We start from the raw sequence: 26,859 nt of genomic DNA, 5'->3' as shown, positions 1-26,859 counted from the left end.
TCGTAATTGTGTTATAAAGTCAGAATTGGGAGATACAGTATAAACTCACAATTCTGAGAAAAAAAGTAGGCTATTTTTTTGGACTTTATAATTCGCAGTTGCGAGTTGTACAAGTAAATATATATATAAAAGTATATATATATATTATACTTTGGGCTGTTGGCATTAGAAAAAAAAAAAAACTGCTCTCTAACCATTGTATATGTATTTTTTGAAGCTGTACAGTGTGTCCTACCACCGTTTCATAATAAACCATGTATATATTATTTCACGTCTCTAATGTTGTTTTGCGTAATGTACTCTTGCAAGTGAAGAAATCATGACAGAGGTTAAAAGTACTTATTGTAATTACACTGCAAAGACTTTTTACTCTGTTCAATTTGGACTCCGAAAAGCGGTTGAAGCTCTTAATGTCTAACCTTCAAAGTGCTCCATATTGACCCATTTAACTTTAAAATATACACAATTTTCTTCCATGGATGCATGTCTCCACATAAGTGACCAAACGTCCACCCCTACAGTCTCACAACATCCTCTGGGAAACACTGCTGTAGCTCTTTTCCTTGGCTCTGTTTCCCATGAAACTGCAAAAAAAATCTTTAAACCTTTCCTCCATGTTGTTTATTGAGATGTTGTGAAGAATCAACTCTCGATGTGTGAGCTATGTGTGTATGTGTGCGTTTAGGAAGTGCAGTAACACAAACTGTTTAGCATATGGCCTTCTCTTGTCCTCTTGGGCATCTGAATATGCATTATAACCTCTTCTTGTGCTGTACGCCTCTGTCCCAGAACATGCACGCCCACTCCCAGTTCTGCATGAGCGGAGACTACACCCTGGAGGGCACCGAACACGCCGTAAAGGAGCTGGCGCGCGAAGAAGCCGACGAGCATTTCGTCATCGTGTTGAGCGACGCCAACCTGGAGCGCTACGGGATCAGCCCGGACCGGTTCGCACGAGCCCTCACCAGTGACCCGCAGGTCAACGCCTTCGCCATCTTCATCGGCTCCCTCGGAGACCAGGCGGACAGGTGAGGTTAATGTCCCGCGGCGGGCTGTGTGTTAAACATTAGCGTGCTTGGTTAAAGGTTAAGCCTGGATTACAACTGTCAGCGGCATTTCAGGGAAACTGCCGTGCCGTGAAACGCCTTTGAGTGAAAGTCAGTCTCTAAAGTTCTCTCAAACGAAATAAAACACGGCCCATTTCAGTGCTAAATGCAGTGCAAAGTCTCATATGTTTAGGACGGCACTATAAAGCATAATGAGTTTGAATTGTAATTAGCATTCCCTTTCTGGAGCCGTGTCAAGTCTTTGCTGTGGCCTGTGTGATTTGTACGGCTCTTCTCAAATAAAAGACCAGAGTCTATAGGCTCATGTCCAGCTCTCTTTGGCACATTGTTTGTCTTTTTTGAAGGATTTTGCGGGTCTTGACTCACAGAGGGCACGTAAGGAGAGCTTGAAGGCATGCGGAAGGCGCGCTGTGGTGGTCGGACACGTCCCATATAGTCTTTTCATGGCCTCCGTGATTTAAAGAGCAGAACATGTGCCTTCTTTTTAAAGGGACTAAATGACAGTAATGAATGATTAGTGAGGAGGGAGGGGCGGCAGCTAAGAGAAAGGACACTTTGCTTTCAGTCACTCTCAACCAACAGGCTTTTCCCAAGACCCTGTATCTTATCAAAGACCCTCCATGAATGACAGCCATTGTCCCTCCTACGGGGGAATAGGAAAAGCTCATTTGCATTGCTAATGTCTGATGTGGGGGGGCTCTTTTCTCTTTCTCTCCGACATCCAGGCTCCAGAGGACTCTGCCGGCCGGACGATCTTTTGTCGCCATGGACACCAAGCAGATCCCTCAAATCCTTCAACAGATTTTCACATCCACCATGCTGTCCAGTGCCTAGGAGAACATTATTGGGAGAATCCCACCAAAACCTGTCACGTCACTGATGACACGCAGCGATCTCTGCATCCAGGCGGAGTGAAAACATTGGAAAATCACTGGAAAATCAAAAGAAAGAAATAAGGCATTCTTTTTTCATTTATACTAAGCACATTTTCTCCCTGAATTCTCATCACCATTCATTCTTGTAGTGTAATAAATGATGTATTAATATGTTATAAGATGATTTTATGTTGTACTGACATTCATTGTAATGGAATTACTCCGAAAAATGAAACAGAATTAACCTGCTGAAGTTCATGTATGCTCATTTAAAAAATAATTGTATTATACAATATATTTTTAATACAATTAAAAAAATCTGAAGAACAGTAATTAGAATCCCAATTGAAATAAAAGGGAATTACTAAACTCCAGTAAAATGTACATAAAAACAGAAACAAATGCGTAAATATGGTCAAACATTACTGATGTTCATGTATGCTGATTAAAAAAAGAATTTGTATAACAGTTTAATACAGTAAAAAACATTTAATGACAGGTATGATAATCCCCATTGAGAATAAATAATAACAACATTTATTTTCGAGAGTTAAATGTCCAAAAAAACATTGAAAATACACACATAAAGTAAAACTAACTGCCATTCATGTATGCTAATTTAAAATATCTCAAATGTTTTAGCAAAATCTGAATAACAATATGGGCAATGGGAACCTGTGAATTACAAAATCTCAAAAGTAAAATTTTAAATTAGAATTTGGGCGGATAATTATGCTTAATTGTCATAAACACATTGTCACAATCAGAATTACATTTTTAATTAAATCAATATTAGTTATTTTAGTGTAGTTGTGTGTTGTTTGTTTTGTTAAAAAAAAAACGACACTTTAAAAATTTAAGCAAAATTCATCTTTTCAAATGTATTTTCGTGACATGGACATGTCAGTTTCTATGCGGATCCTCTGGTTTTGGTCTGTTTTCACCCGAATTGAGAGATTTCATCACAGTCTCTACGAACAAAACCAGAGATCTGTCTGCCCTCAATACACCCTCAGTCACAAGGGCCACAGCTTTGTTGATGGACTATACTGCATACTGTACAATCCATAGTCACAATAGAGGCTATGCATTGACGTCACTTTCCCCTTCGTATCACGGCCCCTTGGTCGTACTGAGTGGCAAAACATTGAGCAAAATGTCTGGGTTTTTATAGGGTAAGCTGCAAAAACACTAGTATAACTAACTATTATCAGCTTAAATGAAAGGCAGTTGGACTCGACAGTGACACTTACAACTTGCACAAGAACCTGTGGCCAGAAATCACAATTATGTGATGCATCAGGACAGAACTGTCTACAATATATCTTACTATATTTGCAAGAAAGTACATAAAGTCTAAATGGCACATGTCTAAATGGCTATCCATGATGTGTTAAGACTGGTCTATCAGGAGAGTGCATTGGTTTAACATTAAAATACATGCAATATTCAAATGACAAAATATTATATACTATTGGGTAACACTTTATTTCACAGTGTCCTTGATACATGCTACTGTAGTAATAACTATAAATTATGCATAATTACATGCAACTAACCCTAAATCAAACCCCATTCCTAACCTATAGTAAGTACATGTAGTTCATTATTTTTACAAAGTACTTAAATGTTTACTTGCACTGTAACACGGACACCTTAAAATGAAGTGTAACCTAATATCGTATTATTATATAGTACAAAATAATGTAACATTTGTACAAAATAGTATTCACAACATCCATAATGTTGCGTAATTGTATCACTCAAAATGCCCAGCTGCTGTGGTTAAGAGTGTATTAATAGACCATGAGGCGTGTGTAACCTGTTTTGTTTTCAAGAGCCGTGTATTGTGTAAGAGTTTTTACTCTTTCGTCTCTTTCGTCAAGTTTGTTGGGATTTTCCGAGTGTCCTCTAAACACATCATTGTAAAGTGCACACATCCTGTAACTCATGAGAGGGATTGAGTATGAAGCGAAGGAAAGAGAGAGTCACACCACCGCCATCACCCAAGACTTCCTCATAAATCTCTTTCCGTCCTGAGAAACCAGAACCTCAAGTGCAATTCCACACCGCATTCCTCAGCCGTCCCATTACACACTCATCACTCTTTAACCAAATGAGCGCAAATGAAAATGTATTTGAGACCTCTGACAGGCCTGACTGTCGCAGAGCAGTGAGAAACTTTAAAGGGAAAACAACGGCTCACAGAAACAGCAAGTCCAGAGGTCAAAAGAACAGATCGAGTTTGCGTTTTCGGCACACAAAGACGAGGATATTTTTACTGCAGAAAAGTATAGCCTTCTGTGTATCCTGTGTTTGTGAGTCATCGTGAGGGACGTGGACTTCCTGTCATATTTGACCTCTGCTCTGTACCAGGCCCGTGTTAGCAGTTCTGCGTGTGTGATGTCGTCCACCTGACTGCACGCGCTTCTCCGAGACGCCTCTTCCAAGTGCTCCATCTATGTCAACAGTGTTTTCCCTTCCTGTCCCCCGGACCCGCTGACGCCTGGCGCTGCCACCCTGCCTCTCGCACGCAGCTGAGGAATCCAGACGCTGGCTCCGGTTACGCCACGCTCCCGAGATGTTTCCGAGGAGAAAGTAGAGCTGTAATTTATAGAATCTGGCCAGCATGAGGAGTTGAACTTTGGGAAGCCAGCAGGAATGTCCAACTGAATGTTTCTACGGACACTCTGTTCCAAAACCTACTGAGCTTGCCTACTTAAAGCGATAGTTTGTCCCAAAATTATTTTTTGTTAATTTACTCACCCTCTCGGGATACCCAAGATGCAGCCTGAAGACTTTTTTTCTTCAGTAGAACTGTAAAGAAGACTTTACAGTTTTGAGTCACTTTGAGAGTCAAAAAAACAAATAGTGGCTGACTATACTCTGAGGTCTTATGAAGAGAAACGATCGGCCTCTGCAAACGCTCTTGAGAGCTTCCTGTCACATAATAGCGTATATACAGGAGCTCAGAGTGTGAAAAAGTCTGTGAAAAGTCAATCTTCCCGATTGAGATTGTGCAAGCGAATGTAATCTTAATTCATCTTTGGCTAAGCCCCGCCCCCCTTAGTTACTGTTGCTACATCCGTCAACTTCATCTGGGCTCTGGTTTGGTATCAACATGGCTTATGCTGTGACGGCTCTTCCTGCTGAAATTTTATCAAACTTTTATAAAGCAGCAAATAAAGTGTCCGATAGAAGTAGGCAAAAGGGGCTCAGTGTGCGTTCGAAGGCTATATTCAAGACATACGGGTGAAACGCAAGCAACAACAAGGCATCCAAATAGAGGCAAAAGCATAACGGTCACAGTCAAAAAATTACCCACCGCATATCCTAATCGAGACGGAGGCTGTGACTAACAATATCAAGGAGCAACACTGTTCATGCAAAGCTGGGTAGGTCTCTTCACTTCTATAATCGTTATTATTTACAAAGCAAACGGACTACGCGAGTATAAAGTTGTATTTATTAACAGCGTGTGCTAGCGTATCAACAATTAGGGTAGAGAACCAAAATCGTAACCTAAAACAGCATAAAACTGTCTAACTAGTATAACTAGTATCTGACCAATCATATTTCGCCATCCGCCATTTTGTCCGACAAAGCAGTCAGGAGAGTTACAGTAGTAGATTAACGTTGAGGATTTGAACTTGAAAAGCGGAGTGTACTGACGTCTTTCCGCAGTTAAAACATAATTCCTTCTGATGTTCATTCATGTTTATTCTATGCTATAAATGAACTAGAAGGAAGAGATGATCGGTTCTCGAGCTTTAACTGATGCTCTACAAGCGATCTGTCACGACACACTAAACGGTATTTATTGAAAAAATTCAATTTCTTTTTAAAAATGACCAAATTTGAAAGGTGAGACTTTGTTTAATACGTTTAATATCAAAAGTAACCTGGTCTGTCCTGTCTGTCAGCGTGTTGTCTGTCTGTCAGTGTCCTCTCTGCTCCGCGATGTGTTTTTCATTGCGTGAGACCATGGTGTGTGTGTGTGAGAGCGGCGTAGCTTGTCGGACATAGCGACAGTAACTAAGGGGGGACGGTCTTTGCGAACGGTCAATTGTTTCTATAGATTGCGTCATCCAGTATAAGCACAAGTGCCGCATTGATTGAACAATGTGAACAAGAACATGTGCATGTTTCCTCTCTGTTGTAAAACAAACACAGCGTCGGCTCACGTGTGAGTTTGCTCCGCACAGACGTCATTACGTGACCGCAAGTTAAAGCGACATTATTAATGCGTTAATATTTAATGCGGCAGAGAATAATGCAACATTACTCTCCAGACTCTTGTGAACGCGCTCAGGACCGTTTGCAGTGGCTGTGGATTACTTACAGGTAATAATGTTGTATAATGTTCAGTTTCTTGCACAGACCGATCGTTTCGCTTCATAAGTCCTCAATGAACCGTCAGGAGTCATGTGGGTATTCATTTTGTTTTGCCTGTATGTGTTTTTTTGACTCTCAAAGTGACGGTCGCCATTGACTTGCATTATATAAATCACTAAGGACCACGTTTTCAGTGGTCTACATGGATGGTCCGAGGATGAGTAAATAATACATTTTAATTTTTAGGTAATATCTCTTTAACACATGCATGTTCACACATAGGTGCATCACTAAAGTGTGTGCTGCCGTCACATTCTTCACTGAATGCCGTGCCAAGACTGAATAAATGAATCACCGCACTTCATTCACCCACACAGGCCTCATTTACTAATCATAAAGACTCATTATATTTTGAAACTCCCAACATGTCTTGTAAAAACAATGTAATGACTGACAATAACAGCCATTGAAGGTCATAAATTACGTTTGACTTGTTAATTGCTGCTGAACATGTATATTATTGTCTTCCCGATATCTTGATTTTAAGGTGGTCTGCTCTTTGGATGTAGAGTGTGATGAATACATGTTAACACATCAAATAAACAGTGTGTGTAAAATGAACTCTGAACTGCTTACTTTTTCTGTTCACACAGAAAGTGTTTCTTTGTTTCTTTCTGCCTGTGCTATTTTTAAGTGCCTAATTTGAAATTGCATTTTTGTTTTGTTTTTTGTGTCCCATAAACTTTATTTTGGTCCTTGACTCCTTGCCCTTCTTTCATCGGTAACCTCTTGAAACAATGAACATTTCTCTGTTGCACTACACTGGAATAACAACTGAAAGATCAGTGAGAAGAGCTTGACATTCACCATACTCCAGTAAAATATTGTCAACACTAGGTTTTTGAAATGAGATATTGTGTCTGATATTGTGCATGCGCTTTAAACAGATATTTTCAAAGACAGGAAAAATGTCTGCACTTCCTCATTGTTGTGTTTGTTTGGTAATGTAGATATACGTTACGTGAACTTACTATAGTAATAACAGTAAATTATTACAAGTAACTAACCGTAAACCAAACCCTAACCATAACTAAGTACCTGTAATTAATTAATATTACTCAGTACTCGGTTGAGTAAGTACAATGTCATCTTAAAATAAAGTGTAACCGTTCAGGTATTAAATACTTATAGCTATTTTAATTGTACTTTCAGCTACCAATAAGAGAATAGCGCTCCCAACTCCATTTAAGACATTTTACAGTATTTAAATCCATTCCACACATTTTCCTCAAAAATATACTACAGTTCAAAATGTTTTTAAAAGTCTCTTTTGCTCACGAATGCTTCATTTATTTGATTAAAAATAAAGTTAAAAACAGTAATATTATCATTTAAAATAACTTTTATATTTAAACATTTCAAAAAGTAATTTTAGCATAACATGATCCTTCAGAAATCCTTCTAATATACTAATTTGCTGCTCATGCATTATTATTATTATTATTATTATGTTGAAAACAGTTGATTCTTAATATTTTTGTGGAAATTTTTTTTTTTCCGGATTCATTGATGAATATAAAGAAATAGGGTTACACTTTATTTTAAGGTGTCGTTGTTACAGTGTAATTATATATGTAAGTAGAGTAATATTAAGCAACTACATGTACTTACTATAGGGTTAGGGTTGAGGGTTAGTTGCATGTAATTATGCATAATTTACTGTTATTACTATGGTAAGTACATGTAACATACTGTATGTAACAAGGACACTGTAAAATAAAGTGTTACCATCTTGTATCAATATTTAAAATATCGATTTAATTTGTCCTTGCTAAATAAAAGTATACATTTCTTTAATACACAATCTTACAGACCCCACACTTTTGAAGGATAGTGTACGTGTGTGGATTAAAGCAACAGGGGGGGAGGGGGGGTTTGGTGAAAATATCCCCATCCTGAATCCTCACAATCAAATCAGTGCTAAAGCTGAGAGGAACATCCGTTGTTAATGATGTGACTGCTGTGTTCTGCTGGTGTAAAGATCGACTAAAGCTGACGGATTCACCTCCGCCTGACCTGTGCGTTTGATTTTTGAATAAAATTTTGAATCAATTTGAAGATTTTTTTTTCTTCTTTTTTTCCCGTGGTATGTAGCTATTCATGCAGATGTTTTAATTCAGGCGATGACATGAAGTCCTAACATCTTCCATGTTCCTCAGACTCGAGCAGATGTCAAAACACACACCTGCGCCTCAAATAACCACCTGTAATCTGCTGTGACGTCACTCTGGCTCTCCTTCTGTCATTTTCCCAGCGGAACACAGTTATTTTCAAGCATAACTACAACGGATTTGCTTCATGAATGTTGCACGTGCTATTTATGTTTTCCTTCAGGCGCAGTTTTCCATGTAGAGGACACAGCTTCATACAGTAGTTGTGCAATGATCAAACTCCTCACACACTCATGCCTGGAGATATGTGACCTCTGCATGAACACCGTCTTCTGTTTACAGCTGCTCTGTATTGCACTTGCACACTAAATGGGAGTGTGCTAATAAACGTCTTGCTCAAACGGATGTGTGTGAGTGTGTTGTTCCCGTTATTTGATGAGTCTAGTTTGGCTCACGTGTCTGTGCTAACAAGCTTCCTGATGCGGTTGATACTGGACATCGGGATGGAAAGAGGAAGTGGCTCATTAACTGAGCCATTAACTGGGGATCTGCGGCCCCAGAGAGATCTAGAATTTGATCATAATTTCAGACACTTAAAAGGGTGTCTCTCTCCACTTCATATTTGGCTCATTGGAAAAACATACTTGTGGCGTCATTCCTGCAGGATGATATTACATTGCGTTTTGCACATTCTGCAACACTTTTTTAGTGCACTGACACTATTTATTGTGTAAAGCATTAAATACATAAAAGTGACTTGACTTTTAAAGTGAAATGCACTTTCAGATTTATCTGAAACAGATGAACGTGAATCTGGTTGTTGAATTCATGGCTTGACGTTAGCTTTTTTGCTCACCAGCCTGTCTACTCTACATTTTCACTGGCCGCAATTTTGACATCAATACCACGGGGGAGAACCGCCATATAGATTTGAAATATTATCTCATAATTTGGCAGGAGGCATATTAGGCTGCTTTCACTTTAAACCCTGACGCACGGATCCATTATACGGTTACACATGCGTGTTTACGTTCACTTAAAACGTTACTGTGTTTACGTGAAAACTCACCAAGACTAGCATTTTGTGTGAATTTTACTCTTTAAAGGAACACGCCGACTTTTTGGGATGCTAGCTGGAGCCATTTACCTCCAGTCTTTGTGCTAAGCTAGGCTAGCAGTGGGTGCGTCAGACAGAGTTACGGCACGCACGGAGATGAAAATATTATGGACTTATCTAACTCTGGGGGATACGGTGAATAAGCTAAAGTCCCAAAAAGTCGGTGTGTTCCTTTAAGCACAATAAGTAGGGGAAAAAAACATTAGCGCTGAGAGACGGATTTATGTGTTTACACTTTGGGTTTGAGCACAAAATCTGCAGAAATGAATAAAATGATGTGCAATACGCACAATCCCACACCGAAATTCAAGCCCTATATCCAGGAGGCGGGTCAACTCACTGTCAGAGAGATGAGAGAACAAGAAAGTGCAGTGTATCTGTTCTGTGGAAAATGAGCATTGGAAGCATTTCAGATATTTCAGTACGGCAGAACGGTGTAGGAATTACAACAGTTTGTATTATGTGCCTCCCACTTTTTAAGGGACCAAAAGTAATGGGACAGATTAACAATCATAAATCAAACTTTCACTTTTTAATACTTGGTTGCAAATCCTTTGCAGTCAATTACAGCCTGAAGTCTGGAACGCATAGACATCACCAGACGCTGGGTTTCATCCCTGGTGATGCTCTGCCAGGCCTCTACTACAACTGTCTTCAGTTCCTGCTTGTTCTTGGGGCATTTTCCCTTCAGTTTTGTCTTCAGCGAGTGAAATGCATGCTCAATTGGATTCAGGTCAGGTGATTGACTTGGCCATTGCATAACATTCCACTTCTTTCCCTTAAAAATCTCTTTGGTTGCTTTCGCAGTATTCTTCAGGTCATTGTCCATCTGCACCGTGAAGCGCCTTCCAATGAGTTCTGAAGCATTTGGCTGAATATCAGCAGATAATAATGCCCGAAACACTTCAGAATTCATCCTGCTGCTTTTGTCAGCAGTCACATCATCAATAAATACAAGAGAACCAGTTCCATTGGCAGCCATACATGCCCACGCCATGACACTACCAACACCATGCTTCACCGATGAGATGGTATGCTTTGGATAATGAGCAGTTCCTTTCCTTCTCCATACTCTTCTCTTCCCATCACTCTGGTACAAGTTGATCTTTGTCTCATCTGTCCATGGGATGTTGTTCCAGAACTGTGAAGGCTTTTTTAGATGTTGTTTGGCAAACTCTAATCTGGCCTTCCTGTTTTTGAGGCTCACCAATGGTTTACATCTTGTGGTGAACCCTCTGTATTCACTCTGGTGAAGTCTTCTCTTGATTTTTGACTTTAACACACATACACCTACCTCTTGGAGAGTGTTCTTGATCTGGCCAACTGTTGTGAAGGGTGTTTTCTTCACCAGGGAAATAATTCTTTAGTCATCCACCACAGTTTTTTTCCGTGGTCTTTTGGTGTTGCTGAGCTCACCGGTGCGTTCTTTCTTTTTAAGAATGTTCCAAACAGTTGATTTGGCCACACCTAATGTTTTTGCTATCTCTCTGATGGGTTTGTTTTGTTTATTCAGCCTAATGATGGCTTGCTTCACTGATAGTGATAGCTCTTTGGATCTCATATTGAGAGTTGACAGCAACAGATTCCAAATGCAAATAGCACACTTGAAATGAACTCTGGACCTTTTATCTGCTCCTTGTAAATGGGATAATGAGGGAATAACACACACCATGGCCATGGAACAGCTGAGTAGCCAATTGTCCCATTACTTTCGGTCCCTTAAAAAGTGGGAGGCACATATACAAACTGTTGTAATTGTCACAGGTCGGGGGGGTCGACTCGGTCTACACCCTCCGACCTGTGACAGATTCTTGGCGTAGTCGGCAGGGTAAAATTTGAGCAGGCTTTATTAACTTAAAACAATTAGAAATCCTAATTTTAAAACTTCTTCTTCCTCCTCGATATCCAATGGGCGGTGGGGGAATACCACCAACCCAACGGCGGGCGTGCCTCAAGTGCTGAGGGGGTGTTCGCTGGACAGCAGGCAAGTACTCCAGGTACAGTTGGCTTCCTCCCGGTATAACAGGTACAGGAGGCTTACGGCTGTGAAGGGGGCGTCGACTGGACAGCGGGAAAGTACTCCAGGTACGGTTGGCGTCCTCCCAGGATAACAGGTGCAGAAGGCTTATGGCTGTAGAAAGGAGCGTCGACTGAACAGCAGGTAAGTACTCCAGGTACGGTTGGCTTCCTCCCAGTATAACAGGTACAGAAGGCTTACGGCTGTAGAAAGCAGCGTCAACTGGACAGCAGGTAAGGACTCCAGGTACGGTTGGCTCTTCCCAGTATAACAGGTACAGAAGGCTTGTGGCTGTGGAGGGGGCGTCGACTGGACAGCAGGTAAGTACTCCAGGTACGGTTGGCTTGCTCCCAGTATAACAGGTACAGAAGGCTTACGGCTGTAGAAAGCAGCGTCGACTGGACAGCAGGTAAGTACTCCAGGTACGGTTGGCTCTTCCCAGTTTAACAGGTGCAGACAAATTCGGAGGAACGGCGGGAACGTTGACCGGGTGGCAGATGGGCAAGTCCAGGCAGTCGTCCAGCTCCTAAAGTCGGGCGGGCTTAGAATTCACAGCCACTTAATTACTTCCTCGGAAAACTCCAGACTGTAACACAAGGCAGGACTGATGGGCACGTGACGGAACTCTGTACATTAGGCATGCAGCAACTTCACTTCAAACACACACGGTGGGACACAGCATTTCCACACGTCACTCTCACCCACTCCGTGGAATTAAGGCCACGGCCCACCTCCTCACCAATGTCTTGAGAGCGTGTGAACCGATGAGGCTCCCAAGGGGAAAAACCCGCCGATGGGAAGCTGGCTAGAGGAGAAAGTTCACTGCCTCGCTCTGGACCAGTGGGGACTGTAAGAAGAGAGAATTTGGCGACAATAATCACGTGTCACAACAACTGTCCTCACATTCAGGCGTCTGGACCCCTCTTCTATTCCACCTCTTCTCATATGCAATATATTGGGGTGTAAGTCAACATTCAATACAGCCAGTGAAAGGTTGGTACTTATCTTCACCCAGGTGGGTAGACTCGATGCTACTTTGTAAATGGTTTCGCCCTCTACCTCTCTGTTCTTCGCCACCCAGTTCTTCGTAGCAGACCCCTTTCCACAGAGCGATCTCGCCAGCCGATTCGACCCACAGAAATCTCCCAGCCCACCTCGACAGAAACAAAGACAGTGCGCAGCAACAACCCAACACGAGAGAGCCCTCTTCTCTGTCTTCCCACTCTGCTTTTATCTGTCTCTCAAGGCTACGAGTCTCAATCATCAAGCAGCCGCTTAATCCGCCGCACCTGCTGTCACTTTGCCATCAGCGGCTGCTGTTACCATGGTAGCGACGCACCCGAGGCTGGCCTGGTGTTCTGTTGAAGTCGCTCCGGGTGGAAACGTCCCTCCGCGGACTTTTTAGTTCTGCCTCTACGTCGTCTCCTTGTGACATAATTCCTACACCGTTCACCTGATTTGGATGTAAATACCCTCAAATTAAAGCTGAGAGTCTGCAGTTAAAGCACATCTTGTTCGTTTATTTTCAAATCCATTGTGGTGGTGTATAGAGCCAAAAAGATTAGAATTGTGTCGATGTCCCAATATTTATGGACCTAACTGTATATAATCCTTTGCTCTATGTTGTTAATGTAGGTTTCTAATGCGCTGCAGGTTAGTTCTGCATATTAGTTAATTACACATTTCCTTTAGGAATGACCAGTGTGGATCAGGGCCAGCAATCCGTGTGCTCCAACCGGAACTGGACAAATACTCTGATTCATTCTAAACTTCTGACCTGTAATGCTCCTGAATCAAAATCATACACTGTTCACTCATTGGCCAGAGGAGAACTGGCCCCCGACTGAGCCTGGGTTCTCCCAAGGTTTTTTTCTCCATTCTGTCACCTGATGGAGTTTTGGTTCCTTGCCGCTGTTGCCTTACCTTCTGGCTTGCTTAGTTGGGGACATTTAATATTCAACAATATTATAGATCTGCCTTAAAGGTGGACGATGATGAAATAGTTTTTTGTATTATTTTCATGTTATCACTGTGAAGCTGCTTTGATACAATCTGTATTGTAAAAAGCGCTATATAAATAAAGGTGACTTGACTTGACTTGACTCGTTTGAGTGAAAGTTGCCTCATACTGAAAAATGCGGCCATTATTTACTCACCTTTGTGTTATTCCAAACCTGTGTGCTGTTGTTTGTGTATGGAACGGAAAAGGGGGATTTTTGAAGAAACCATTTTAAAATCTGAACATGAACACAAATGACTAATGACGTGTTTGCCTCACACTATGTCTTCAGAAGAGCTATATAGACTATTTTTCACGTTGTCATAGTCATTATGAACTTCTGGTATATGGAAAAGAGCAATCACTCAAACACCATCCAGAACTGCAACAACATGATGACAGAAATTTGGGAATTTGTGTTCTGTTGTCAGTCTGTCAGCTGTTGTCTCATTTTCCATTATCAGACAATAAGGGATTCTTGGGAAAGGGTCATGCAGGGGGGTTTCCCATGGGAAAGTAGGAGGCCAGGTGTCTGGGGATAAAGGAGATGTGTCAGCGCTGACTATATCTGTCATGGCTGTTGGGTCAGGATCACGAGTGTGTGTGTGTGCGCGCGCTCATCAGGTGGGCTTTAACATAAAGCTGTCGTTACTACCCAATTAATCCTTCAGAAACTGCCAGCAGGATTGAGGAACGTTAAAAATACTCCTTTTTGCAGCCATCTCAGCCATACACTCTGTCCTTAGTAACTGTGTCCAGCAGCACTAGACTGCATTAACACTTCTTTAAATACTCTCCGTTTTATTTCATCGAGTCCAACAAGGGTGGCAAGGGTTCAGTCAGTGCTTGATGGATAAGACCGGACATCGGATCTTCTTCTCTTTTGTTTCTCAGATTCCAGTCCTCAGTCTGCAGTTCCCTCTGCCAAAACACTGCAACGTCCACAAGCGCTGCTGTCACATGGGATGCAAACATGTCCAGATGTCTTGGACGGAGTCTAACTTGGTCTCTAAATCTTCTTAACAACGCTCTGTCAGCCTTATGGTTATTCATTATTCACTCTGTCAAATTCTGTTGAATAAAGGAGTAGTTTAAACAAAAACAATTCTGTCGTTATGTACTTTGTATTGAAATCCTGAAAGATTGTTGAATGAAAAAGCTGCGTGATGAGTCTTCAAAATTTCTCATTTGTGTGTGTCCATGGAAGAACGGTCATACATGTTTGGAATTACATGTGTGAGTAAACAATGACAGATTTGTGTGTGAACTGTCCTTTTAAAGTATAGATATGATGTTTCTCCAGCTGATTCAGTGATTCTGCTCTCCATTCTTTTGTCCTTCCGTCACTGGATTATCTCAGATGGGTGTGACGCCTTGTGTTTGGAGGATGTGTTGTACTTTACAGTGTGTGAGGGTTGCTGATTAGTTTAGCAGGACATTCAGTTCCTGTGTGTGTGTGTGTGTGTGTGTGTGTGTGTGTGTGTGTGTGTGTGTGTGTGTGTGTGTGTGTGTGTGTGTGTGTGTGTGTGTGCGCGCGCGCGTGCGTGTGCGTGCGCGCGTGCACTCAGCATTTCATTATTTGATTTGTGCTGTAGAAGACAACACACTACAACAGCGGCAAAGGTTTAGGCTACCTTATTTGTTTTTTGTTTGTTTATCATGAACTTCAAACGGTTTTTTTTTGTGTGGGTGTTTTTTTTTTTTTTGTAAAAGACAAAGACAGAAGTTTAGGCAAACGTATTTGTTACAAACATAATTGTTTTTCATGATCTTACATTTTTTTGTTGTTGTTGTGTTGTTTTGTTTTTCATTGCTTTGTTGTTTTTGTAGAAGATCCCTGGGTGACCCGACAACTCACTACAACAAAGTCAAAAGTTTAGGCAAACATTTTTAGAAATTTGTGTGTCTCTCCTGTTCTTGAAAATGTTTTTGTTTTATGTTTTATTTAATTATATATTGTTGTGTTTTTTGTTTGTTTGTTTTCTGTTGTTTTGTGTCGCATGAACACAATCTGAGTGAATCTGTGTGAATCTTGTAAAGGCAATTCACCTTTGGCTAAGCCCCGCCCCCCTTAGTTACTGTTGCTACCTCCGACAACTTCATCTGGGCTCTGGTTTGGTATCAACATGGCTTATGCTGTGACGGCTCTTCCTGCTGGAATTTTATCAAACTTTTATAAAGCAGCAAATAAAGTGTCCGATAGAAGTAGGCAAAAGGGGCTGCAGTGTGCGTTCGAAGGCTATATTCAAGACATACCGGTGAAACGCAAGCAACAACAAGGCATCCAAATAGAGACAAAAGCATAACGGTCACAGTCAAAAAATGAACCACCGCATATCCTAATCGAGACGGAGGCTGGGACTAACAATATCAAAGAGCAACACTGTTCATGCAAAGCTGGGTAGGTCTCTTCACTTCTATAATCGTTATTACAAAGCAAACGGACTACGCGAGTATAAAGTTGTATTTATTAGCAGCGTGTGCTAGCGTATCAACAATTAGGGTAGAGAACCGAAATCATAACCTAAACAGCATAAAACTGTCTAACTAGTATAACTTCACAGTAAGGTTAAAAGCAAAAATAGAGCACACAAAAGTGAGCTTGTTGATCCTTGAGGGGTTTCGCTGACTGTGAGGACGTCCACACAGTTTAATCCAAAAACGACACTTGTCAGTATTTTACTTCGGTTTTGGGAAGGGAAAAAACGGACACCCCCCTCCAACCTCTCTGGGAAACGCGTATTTTGTATAAAACTACGACGGTAATAGCCTGCCGAGACCAAAAATATGAGACGCCTATGTTAAAGTCAATGGAGCGCTGTGAAAAAGTGTCGGACCTCTGCGGGAGCTCGTTCTTGGCTGCGCTGTGATTGGTCAATCTACATTCTAGGGTGTGGCTTAGCCAAAGGCGAATTGCAGATTGTTCTGTCATCTGATGGAGTTTCGGTTTCTTGCCTCTGTCACGTTTGGCTTTTGGCTTGCTTAGTTTGGGACACTGCATATTCAACAATATTATTGATCTGCCCTGCATTGACACCATTATATGAGAACGATGACATCACGGTTTTCTCCAGAGTGGCTATATATATAAGTGAACTAAATTAATAACTTTTTGACGACGGAAATTTACCGTCACTGAACTTACTTAAGCTGGACTACAACACTATTTTCTTCTAGATCTGCTGTGCCGCAGAAACAAACTTTGTTGGATTATTTTCCTGTTATCACTGTAAAGCTGCTTTATAACAATCTGTTTTTTTAAAGCGCTATATAAATAAAGGTGACTTGACTTAAATTGAAGTGCAAATGAAGTTTAATCTCTATGAAAAGCTTTCCCACATGGATAATACTGTCTTGATGGCCTTTTCCCCACTGAATTGGTGTCTTTCAGTTGAAGTAACTGATGTTCCCACAGTCACCACCACCATTTTTCCTCTAAATTATTGCCTTTCTCCCTGGAGAAAGTTAATTATGCCTGATTGTTCCAGCAAGCCATACTTTAACAGACGTTGGTGTGTCGTAGAAACAGGCAGCCCGTGGAAGTGCTCAGTCTGTCTGATAGCAAGTCACACGTGTTCAAGTCACAAGTCACTATCAATTCTTGAGTCAAGTATCAAGTTGCAGTGCACAGCACACAGACCAATCAAGTCAAGTCAGCGGCTCACCTCAAGTAAGTCAGGCTGAATCGTGCTCAGTACCAAATAACAAAAACAATAGTGTATATTCAGGGCCGTGGCTGTATGCAGGGCCCCGGTGCCGGTTGTTACTGTGGGCCCCCCTTGTTTGAAATCATCACCACCTTTCTCCCCTCAAGCCTGTTGATTTTTGCCAAAATCTATTTTTCCCTCAGTAATTAAGAACTTTTAAGTTTTTAAAATTCTGAATTATTTTAATAATAACAATTATAAGATAAATTTTTAAGGCAAATGCACAAGTGTAATGGATCAACATTTTATAGTAAATGCCATGTTTAACTTTGCTTATATATTTTCTATGATTTATCACATACAGGGCAGTGACAGAAATGAACTTCCCCATTAAGGGTCAATATTTGCCCCTAAAATGTATTTCCAAAGGCATTTCCTAACCTTTTTTAATGCATGCATCATCTTAGGGGTCTGCATCAATGCATTTACACTGCAATTACAACTGCATACAGTGCTATGCATAAGTTTAGACACCCATGCTAAAGTTGACTAAAAAGAGGAATAAAAAATCATCTTTTGGAAATTGAACTTAATGCCTTAATTTAAAAAAATAGGAAAAATCCAACCTTTAAGGACACCAATTTTCGTTGTGAATGAATAATGTATCGTAAATAAATAAATGTTCTTCCTTAAAATACAGGGTGCATAAGTTTGGACACCCCTATGTTAAACTCCCATAGAGGCAGGCAGATTTTTATTTTTAAAGGCCAGTTACTTCATGGATCCAGGATACTCTGCATCCTGATAAAGTTCCCCTGGCCTTTGGAATTAAAATAGCCCCACATCATCACATACCCTTCACCATACCTAGAGATTGGCATGGTTTTATTTCAGTTAGCCTAACAGCTGGTTTGATTTGCATTGAGAGATGATCTTATGGAAAGTACTCCATGCCAATCTCCAGGTATAGTGAAGAGTGTGTGATGATGTGGGGCTATTTTAATTCCAGAGGCCAAGGGAACTTTATCAGGATGCTGAGTATCCTGGATCCATATAGTAACTGGCCTTTAAAAATAAAAATCTGCCTGCCTCTATGGGAGTTTAACATAGGGGTGTCCAAACTTATGCACCCTGTATTTTAAGGAAGAACATTTATTTATTTACGATACATTATTCATTCACAAAGAAAATTGGTGTCCTTAAAGGTTGGATTTTTCCTATTTTTTTAAATTAAGGCATTAAGTTCAATTTCCAAAAGATGATTTTTTATTCCTCTTTTTAGTCAACTTTAGCATGGGTGTCTAAACTTATGCATAGCACTGTATGTAATGTTGAGATTAATGTTTTAAATATATGCAATTTTCAATGAAGAAAATGAAATGACACATTTAATTATGTTTTTTCTGTTTTTTTCTCTCCATGTAATCACAGACGGACTCGATGATGGTGTGATCAGATCTCTGTGTGGATCTGGCTGTTGTCAGACTGTACAAAAAATCTCACTGGATTATTACAATTAATGGACAAGGGAATGTTTGGATATGTAAACTGATATTTCCTACTGACACACTACAGCAAAATATATAAATAACTGGCTTGAAACCAATTTATTTTGTGATAATAGTAACATGCCTAAGACTTTTACACAGTACTGTATCTTATGTCGAAGTCTCAGGACCAAAACATTTCTGTCCAATCATTGCATTCGATCCGAATGTCTGCCTGTCAACATATGTATTCGCATACCTCCTCCTCACACCTGCTCGCGCAGACGTCACACATCATCAGCACAATCCATGAGGCAATGCAGAGTCGTAAACACTTGCAATGCGTCCTGTAACAAGGTTGGATGTTATGGGAAGAAGGAGGCGGGAACCGGCGAACATTCAACAACTTTTAATAAATAAATAAACAAATACAAAATGAAAGTATAAGCCAGCAGTCCCTCGCGGACGACTGCTGGCTACAGAAACACAACAGAAACACAACACAAACACAGGCCTGTCCTCTCTCGCTCTTCACTGTCGTCGCTCCTCCTTTTATGCCTCCGCTCCTCCGTGAGAGATACGAGACCGGTGCGTCGCGCAGGTGTCGCTCATCATTAATCGCGCCGCTCTCACGTCCCTCGACCTCGTCCTGCTCGCCACATACCCCCATCGCCCCTCGCAGGCCGGGGGGTACCCACGAGACTGCGCTCAACTCCCCCCTCCCCCTCCCTCCGGGGGAACCGATCACGGTGGCCGCGGGACGTGTGGGTATGGATAGACGAGGCGAGAGAAAGGAGACGGAAGCATGGAGCGACAGTGACGAGAGAGGGGAGAGAGAAAAAAAAAAAATATTGGTCCGGTTCCCACAACGCGCTGTCATCTGGACCTCCACCAGCTGGGCGATCTTCTCCGCGGTGCCTGGCAGTGACGCTGGATAGCCCTCAGTGAACGGCTCGACACTCCGGCCGCCTGGTGGACGGCGACGACTCCTCCGGGTTCGGGCAGACGGCCGGAGTCCCCCGTTCCCTGCTCCTCCCCGTCATGGCGGATGGCAGCAGGCTCCGGCCCACGGCGAACGGCGGCGACTCCTCCACTCCCTCACGGACGGCAGCCGCCCCTCCAGCACCCAGGCGGCCGGCCGCGAGCTCGACCGTCTCCCGGGCAACTCCAGCGCGCCGCCTCGAGCGTCCATGGTGACGGAAACTGCCCACCATGCTCGATGGCACCGCGGATTCCACAGCGGCGAGGGCTCTTTGACAGCACGTTCCTCCTCCTTCCCGGGTTTCGGCACCAGTGTAACAAGGTTGGATGTTATGGGAAGAAGGAGGCGGGAACCGGCGAACATTCAACAACTTTTAATAAATAAATAAACAAATACAAAATGAAAGTATAAGCCAGCAGTCCCTCGCGGACGACTGCTGGCTACAGAAACACAACACAAACACAGGCCTGTCCTCTCTCGCTCTTCACTGTCGTCGCTCCTCCTTTTATGCCTCCGCTCCTCCGTGAGAGATACGAGACCGGTGCGTCGCGCAGGTGTCGCTCATCAGTAATCACGCCACCGGTCTCGCGCCGCTCTCACGTCCCTCGACCTCGTCCTGCTCGCCACACGTCCATAATCAAATACTTCGCCACTATAAGTGAAAAAAAACAGCATGCCAAAAGATGTCCGAATACATAGCGTTTGAAAAACAGGCCAATAGAACCCAGATGACCTACTACGCCTGTGAGATTCTGAAGTGTGCATTTGATGGACACTTTACTATCCCGTGAGGCTACAGGAGAGGATTTATGAATGGTGGTGAAGCGACGCAACTGACGCTGGTCACGTGACCGTAACATCATGGCGGATTAATTAAGTCCGGACCACATGCATGCTACCCACATTTATAGAACAGAACATCCTTTTTTAACGGTCACAAAGTAAATTAAAATTCGAATGTAGTACACTATGTGATTTCTGACGCAGCGACAGTCACCGAGCACCACAAAAAAACAGCAGCCACCTTTTACAGTTCCTCCTGAACCAAAACAACAAGCTTATGCTGCGTTCATGTGGTCGTGATTAAGAGATGACAACCCGTGACGCTCTACCAGGAGCTGTTCACGTTTCTTTGGTAACGCTATCAACGCTGAAATGAATCTGCAGCAGTCAGATGTTATGCGTTTTGAGACATGAGGTAATTTAACGCCGTCTCTTGACGCTTTGCAGACTCTACTCTGGATGTGTGTGTTCATGTGTTTTGGAGGAGAACGTCTCTGAAGCCGTCTCTAAAGGATCCCTTTACCACTCTACAGAGAAAGTGTTGTTGGGATAATTTCGGTTTCACGTATCGAAGTGATAAAATTCTGTTTCAAAATTTTAAGGCCAGACAATTAGTTTGTTAAGGCTTGGTTTGTAGGGAATTACAAACCTGCACACATATTAAAATGCGCATAACTATAGAATTAATTCTTAATGCGCACGTGAGCGCCATCAGCGTTTCTCACAGGTTTGTGTTTAAAGTCTGTGTAGAGAGAGCGTTGTCGTCTTAGCAGCCATAACTAATGATCGGTGCGACGGAAGTGAATCAATCTAAACTAACTTTAGCTGGAAAATATCTTTATTCAAGAACCGCTATAAAGCCAAAACAATCTCTGTTAATCTTAAATTATCCGTTTATCACTGTAAAGCCGCTTTGAAACAATCTACATTGTTAAAAGCGCTATATAAATGAAGATGACTTGACTTGACGGAAGGGTGGATCTCATGCTTTCAAAGCTAGCTTGTTATATATAGCTAGCCGCTATTAAACTGCACACCGTAGCTTTAAGCTATATTTGAAAACAATTTTGTTAAAGAAGTATGCCGTTTTGCACATTATTCTCTGTAACGAACAGGTTATACCTTTCCTTTTTCCAGTGGAGAATGAAGTTTGAGTTTGTGATGGCCATGTCCAATATCCTGAATTTGCAAATTGTGCATGCAGCAAAATCTCCTAAAATAAATATGTTAAATTTGTTAAGTTCGCAACGTAATTTTGGGAAAAGTGAACCCATCTAATCTTTCAATTAACCGCCAGAGAATATAAGCAGCCGCTCACCTTGCTTTGGCATCAGCTGTTTTGGTGTCCCTCCACCTCCCCAGCTCCACCAACATAATTTAGGCATCTTGCTACCATACTCGGTTCCACTTTATTTTGTTAGTCCTCTTTAGACATTCTAGTAACTATAAGTAACTTTTCAACTATATGTCAACTAACTCTCATTAGACTATTAGTAGACTGTAGTTGACTGTCAGTAGACTGTTAGGTTAGGGTTAGGTGTTAGGGTTCGGGTTAGGAGAATAAGTTGACTTGTAGTTACCAAGTTACAAATAGTCAGTTCAATGTCTGTTGGGGGACCAACAAAATAAAGAGTTAGCAAATATTAAGCAGACAGTCTACTAATACTCTAATGACTCTAATGTATCTAATGCACTACTCTAATGTTAGTTGACATGTAGCTGCAAAGTTATAGTTAGTAGAATGTCAAAAGTGGACTATCAAAATAAAGTACTCATCATCCAAGCATTAGTATTCCCACTGGGGGTATATCTTAGCTCGAGTTGAAGCTGCTTTCTCGAGTCCCTCCACTGCGGACAGCAAGCCAAATAGACAGCAATCCAAATACGCTTAACCTTATTAGCTTAAAGATTATATGGGCGAAGGAACTCGTGAATTAATTGTTTATATCCAATAGAAACAATCGCACAGACTCTGGTCAGTGTTCCTGGTGTTTCCGAGGCTTTCATTTTATTTTTCAATTGATGTCGCAATGCTTTCAACAACAAAAAATATTGGTGACACTTTATTTTACAGTGTCCTTACATATTTGACATGTACTTACCATAGTAATAACAGTAAATTATGCATAATTACATGCAACTAACTCTAAAACAAACCCTAATCCTACCCTAACCCCATAAGTGCATGTACGGTAGTTGCTTAATATTACTCAGTACTTAAATATATTATTACACTGTAACAATGACACCTTAAAATAAAGTGTAACCAAACTTTTTTTTTTGCAGTTGTTATAAAGTCACTGTCAAGTCGAAGTTGAGTCTCAAGTCAGTTCTCAAGTCATTTTCTTCATTTTGTCGAACAAGTCACAAGTCCTTAAATTGGCGACTCGAGTCAGACTCATGTCAAGTCATGTAACTTGAGTCCGCCAGCTCTGTCTGATAGTATCTAACTATCTCTGTTATTCACCGCAGGACCCCTGAAACACTCTCCCTTTGCCTGTGTGCATTCCTGTAGGAGATCTCTCAAGACATCAGCATTTACACACTGACCCGCTTGTGTGTCATTGACTAGCCTAGAAGACCTCAACTGGTCAACTGATCTATTTTTCCCAGTTTCATAATTTCAGTACTTGTGGTTCGAAGAAAGCATGCACCTATTGCGCATGCAAATATTCAGAGCACCATAAAAGATTAAGCATTGCCGTTCCATCGGAAACTGAGTGCAAACATTTGTGAAAGTTAAACAGGGCAAGCAGCTCTGAATGAAGCTCTTTCATACGGTGTGTGTACAGTGGGTGTGTAATAGGACTCATTCATGTTTCGGTGTGTAATTATGCAGAACCTGCGGGCTAGAACATTGCAGTTCTTATGTTGTTAACTTGTTGTGAACTTACACAACGGCCTGATGCGTAATTCAGTTTATTTGGATTAGATGCCCATATTACAGAAGTTTTAAGAAAAACAAATGATCAGTCAGGTAGAAACAGTCAACAGGTCAACAGTACGGCCCATTGAACAGACTGTACATCTATCCTCAGCCTTTTTCTCACAATTTTTTTTTTTGGCATGTTCCCTGACTAAGGTAAAAAAATATATATAGAGGACCCCCCAAATTTCATTTTATATGGAATAGTGAATTGTGCATAATACATCCAGGAACATGTATTAAAGGAATAGTTCACTTAAAAAGGAAAATTCTGTCATCATTTACTCACCGTCAAGTTGTTCCAAACCTGTATGAATTTTTTTCTTCTGCTAAACAGATGAATGTGGGTAACCAGACAGTTGATGGACCCCATTAACTTCCATAGTATTTGTTTGTCCTGAAAGTCAATGGGGTCCATCAGCTGTCTGGTTACCCACATTCATCAAAATATACAGGTTTGGAACAACTTGATGGTGAGTAAATGATGACAGAATTAAATTTTTAAGTGAACTATTTCTTTAAGGAAGCGGCTTAGGTCAATGTGGATTACAAATTTACTTTAAATGTGACTTAAAGATTTCATCATGTATTTAAAAACAAATATTTAAGAACAAATGAAGTGTGGAAATTTGTCTGTTTGCATTTCCTGGTATTTCAAAGAAAATAGTAAATGTGAGGGGCTCCTTATTTATAGAAGTGATATTTACTATAAAAAAGTCTGCATGTCCTGTCCTAGAGTAACTTTAGCATCAGCATGGAAACACGGTGCCCAAGTTTACCCGGACTCCTTGTTCTGCATGCCTGCAGGTCGTGTTGCACGGATCACAGCATCATGTGACCGCCAGAGACATTTTTATTATCATTTGAAGCGGTGACAGTGGCTCCAAAACTACTTTGTTGAATTCACAGGGAGGAGATTCACAGCATATATATATATATATTGGTAACACATAAATCTTGTGAATCTTACCTGCACAGCACCAACACTGTTTATTTCCCTGCCTTTAAGGCCTCCGGGTATCATTCCGGGTTTGGCGGACTGTTCTTTTAGGTTTAGTGCTCCATTAATAATCTTCCACCCACCTTGTGTACATGCGGCGTCATTTGTGTGGTGGAAAACATTACACACGGCTCATAAATCTGGGCAGGTTAGAACAGGGCGAGTGTCGTGTCTGGAGAAGTGGCAGAGGTGAAGCCAGAGGAAAGACTGAGCATCTGTCTCTTTTGTTTGAGAAGATCCAGCTCTTCACATGCTGTTTCTCACTGCATGGAGGTGGGCAATAATAAGACCAGGTCATTTCCCACCCACCCCTGCAGGCGTGCAGATACCGAGGGCCACGAGGGGTCCTGACACAGGTCAAAGTTGACCCTTTAATGCAAGTATCAAACGTGACTTAAAGTTTACTCTGTCTCTGTCAACTTACTCTGTTTCAAGCCAAATGTCGAAGAAAAAAATATTATAAAATAAAACATGAATATTATGTTAATGTTAAATAATTTGTGGCTTATAGCTTTGTGCCCCACAATTTCAGTTTACACTGTCCCACGCTAATTGGTAAAAGGAATAAAACGAAATAAAAAGGTATATTGGTTTTGTCAAGTCAAGGCAAGTCACCTTCATTATAAAGCTCTTTTAACAGTATTGTTTCAAAGCAGCTTTACGGTGATAATAGAAATTACCGTAACAGATTGTTTAGGCTTTGCCACAGCTCTAGAATAAAGTTATTGTCCAGCTAAAGTTAGTTTTGATTGATTCATTTCCGTTGCGAAGATCATTAGTTATTAACTTAGGGGCCGCTAACACTACACCGTTCTAACAGAAAAACCCTGAACACGCTCCGGTTGTTCGATTATCCGTTATCTCTCCGCAAACCTCAAAAACGCAACCCCAGCGAAAACGCAGATCACGTGTTCAGTCCATAGGGATGTGTGTTTGAATATGTGCGCAGGTGTGTAGTCCTTCTTCACAAATCAACCCTCAACAAACTATTTTTTATAATTTTTTTATAAAATTTGTAATACATTTACATTTATTATTTAGCAGACGCTTTTATCCAAAGCGACTTATAAATGAGAGCAATAGAAGCAGTCAAACTTACAGTAGGTCAACAATGTGTAAGTGCTATGACCTTTCTCAGTTCAATCTAACGCAGTAAACATGTAATACAGAATTAGTTCGATTCACGCGAACCGAAATTATCCCGACAACGTTTTATCTGTATAGAGGTAAAGGGAAGGAGGCCTTCACACTTCACGGGGAGAGACTAGCTGACACTTCAGGACTGCGTTGTCGTCATGTCCAGGCGCAGGTCCTTCATCAGATCTGGAAACGGGCTGGATCCGGCGGACTGCGGTAAACCTCGGGATTAACAGAGAGACTAAATATTGTCTAGAGCTCTGTTCTGTTACATAACATTGAAAGTGTTGCCTGAAGTGAAAGTTTGTGCAGGTCTAATGAGTCATGAGTAGGTATTGACAGATGACCATGCAGGGTCATGTTGCTCGAGGCTAAATCTGTCTGAAATGCCCTCTTTTACTCAATGAAAAGCGTTGGAGTCTTTAGTAACGTTCCAGTTAGCCGGCACATGTTGTGCACGTGCTGTGGGTTAGAGGTACAATAATCATTATCAGGCATCATTCATTAGCATACACTTGGCCTGATGTGTATGGCTTTCCACATACATCAACCCTCTGACAGAGAGAAGATGAGCTGTGAGTGTTGTGACAGCAGAGAGCGTCCAGTAAAGGTGTGCTCTTTCACCCTAAAGGCAGCAGGGACAGTCACGCTTGTCTAAATGAAAAGGGAGAGAGGAACGTGAGACTAGGGGTCAGTGGTTTTAGTTGCCAGAATGAATTATGTTTGTTTGAAGTTTCTCATTTACTGTGGTTAAGAGTTCTAAAATATGACATAATATTTTATCTAACCCTCTCAGAAGCTGTCCAAGCCAGTGTGGGGAATCTGAATGAGAGTTTGTGGTTTATCAAAGGAATAGTCTGATCATTTACTTACCCTTATTGTTTCAAATCTGAAAGAATTTATTTTTTCCATGGAACAAAAATGGGAGAGTTTCTGAGGAATATGCTGACTGGTGTTCTCCATATTATGTGAATGGGATGGGTGCTGCTGCGAATAAAATAAAATAAAAATAAAGCCATAAATATCTAAAAAGTTGTCCAAATTACTTCCAAATCTTCTGACTTCATACAAATGTGCAAAATTTAAGTCGTTATTCATTGAAAAGTTTCCGTCTGAAGTGCCTTTAGATGCATCGTGTGACAGGTGTGACATTTAACAGGGGCGCCTGCAGGATTTCATCTGAGGGTTTTGCTAAATCAACACTTAAAAAGTTCAATTCAATATATGCTCATGTTAAAAATGCAACTTCTGAGAGAGTAGCTATATTGGCTAACTATACACTTCTGTAATACTCAGACCAAACGATCAGTGACCGC

The 26,859-nt window shown here is 41.3% G+C and overlaps 1 protein-coding gene across 1 annotated transcript in view; it reads left to right on the top strand.

Moving 5' to 3' along the window:
- Positions 1-3,707, top strand: part of vwa8 (von Willebrand factor A domain containing 8) — a 174,888-nt gene extending 171,181 nt beyond the window's left edge. Inside the window, exons 44-45 of the mRNA XM_079618780.1 lie at positions 790-1,028; positions 1,793-3,707. Of these exons, the coding sequence (XP_079474906.1) occupies positions 790-1,028; positions 1,793-1,901 (348 nt within the window). The 3' untranslated portion in view covers positions 1,902-3,707. The remainder of the gene's footprint in view (positions 1-789; positions 1,029-1,792) is intronic.
- The last annotated feature ends 23,152 nt before the right edge of the window (positions 3,708-26,859 follow it).

Source organism: Phoxinus phoxinus (genome assembly GCF_949152265.1).
Source record: "Phoxinus phoxinus genome assembly, chromosome: 7".
Classification (NCBI taxonomy): domain Eukaryota; kingdom Metazoa; phylum Chordata; class Actinopteri; order Cypriniformes; family Leuciscidae; genus Phoxinus; species Phoxinus phoxinus.
The sequence above is the reverse complement of the archived record's forward strand: the minus strand, read 5'-3'. Positions and strand labels throughout refer to the sequence as shown.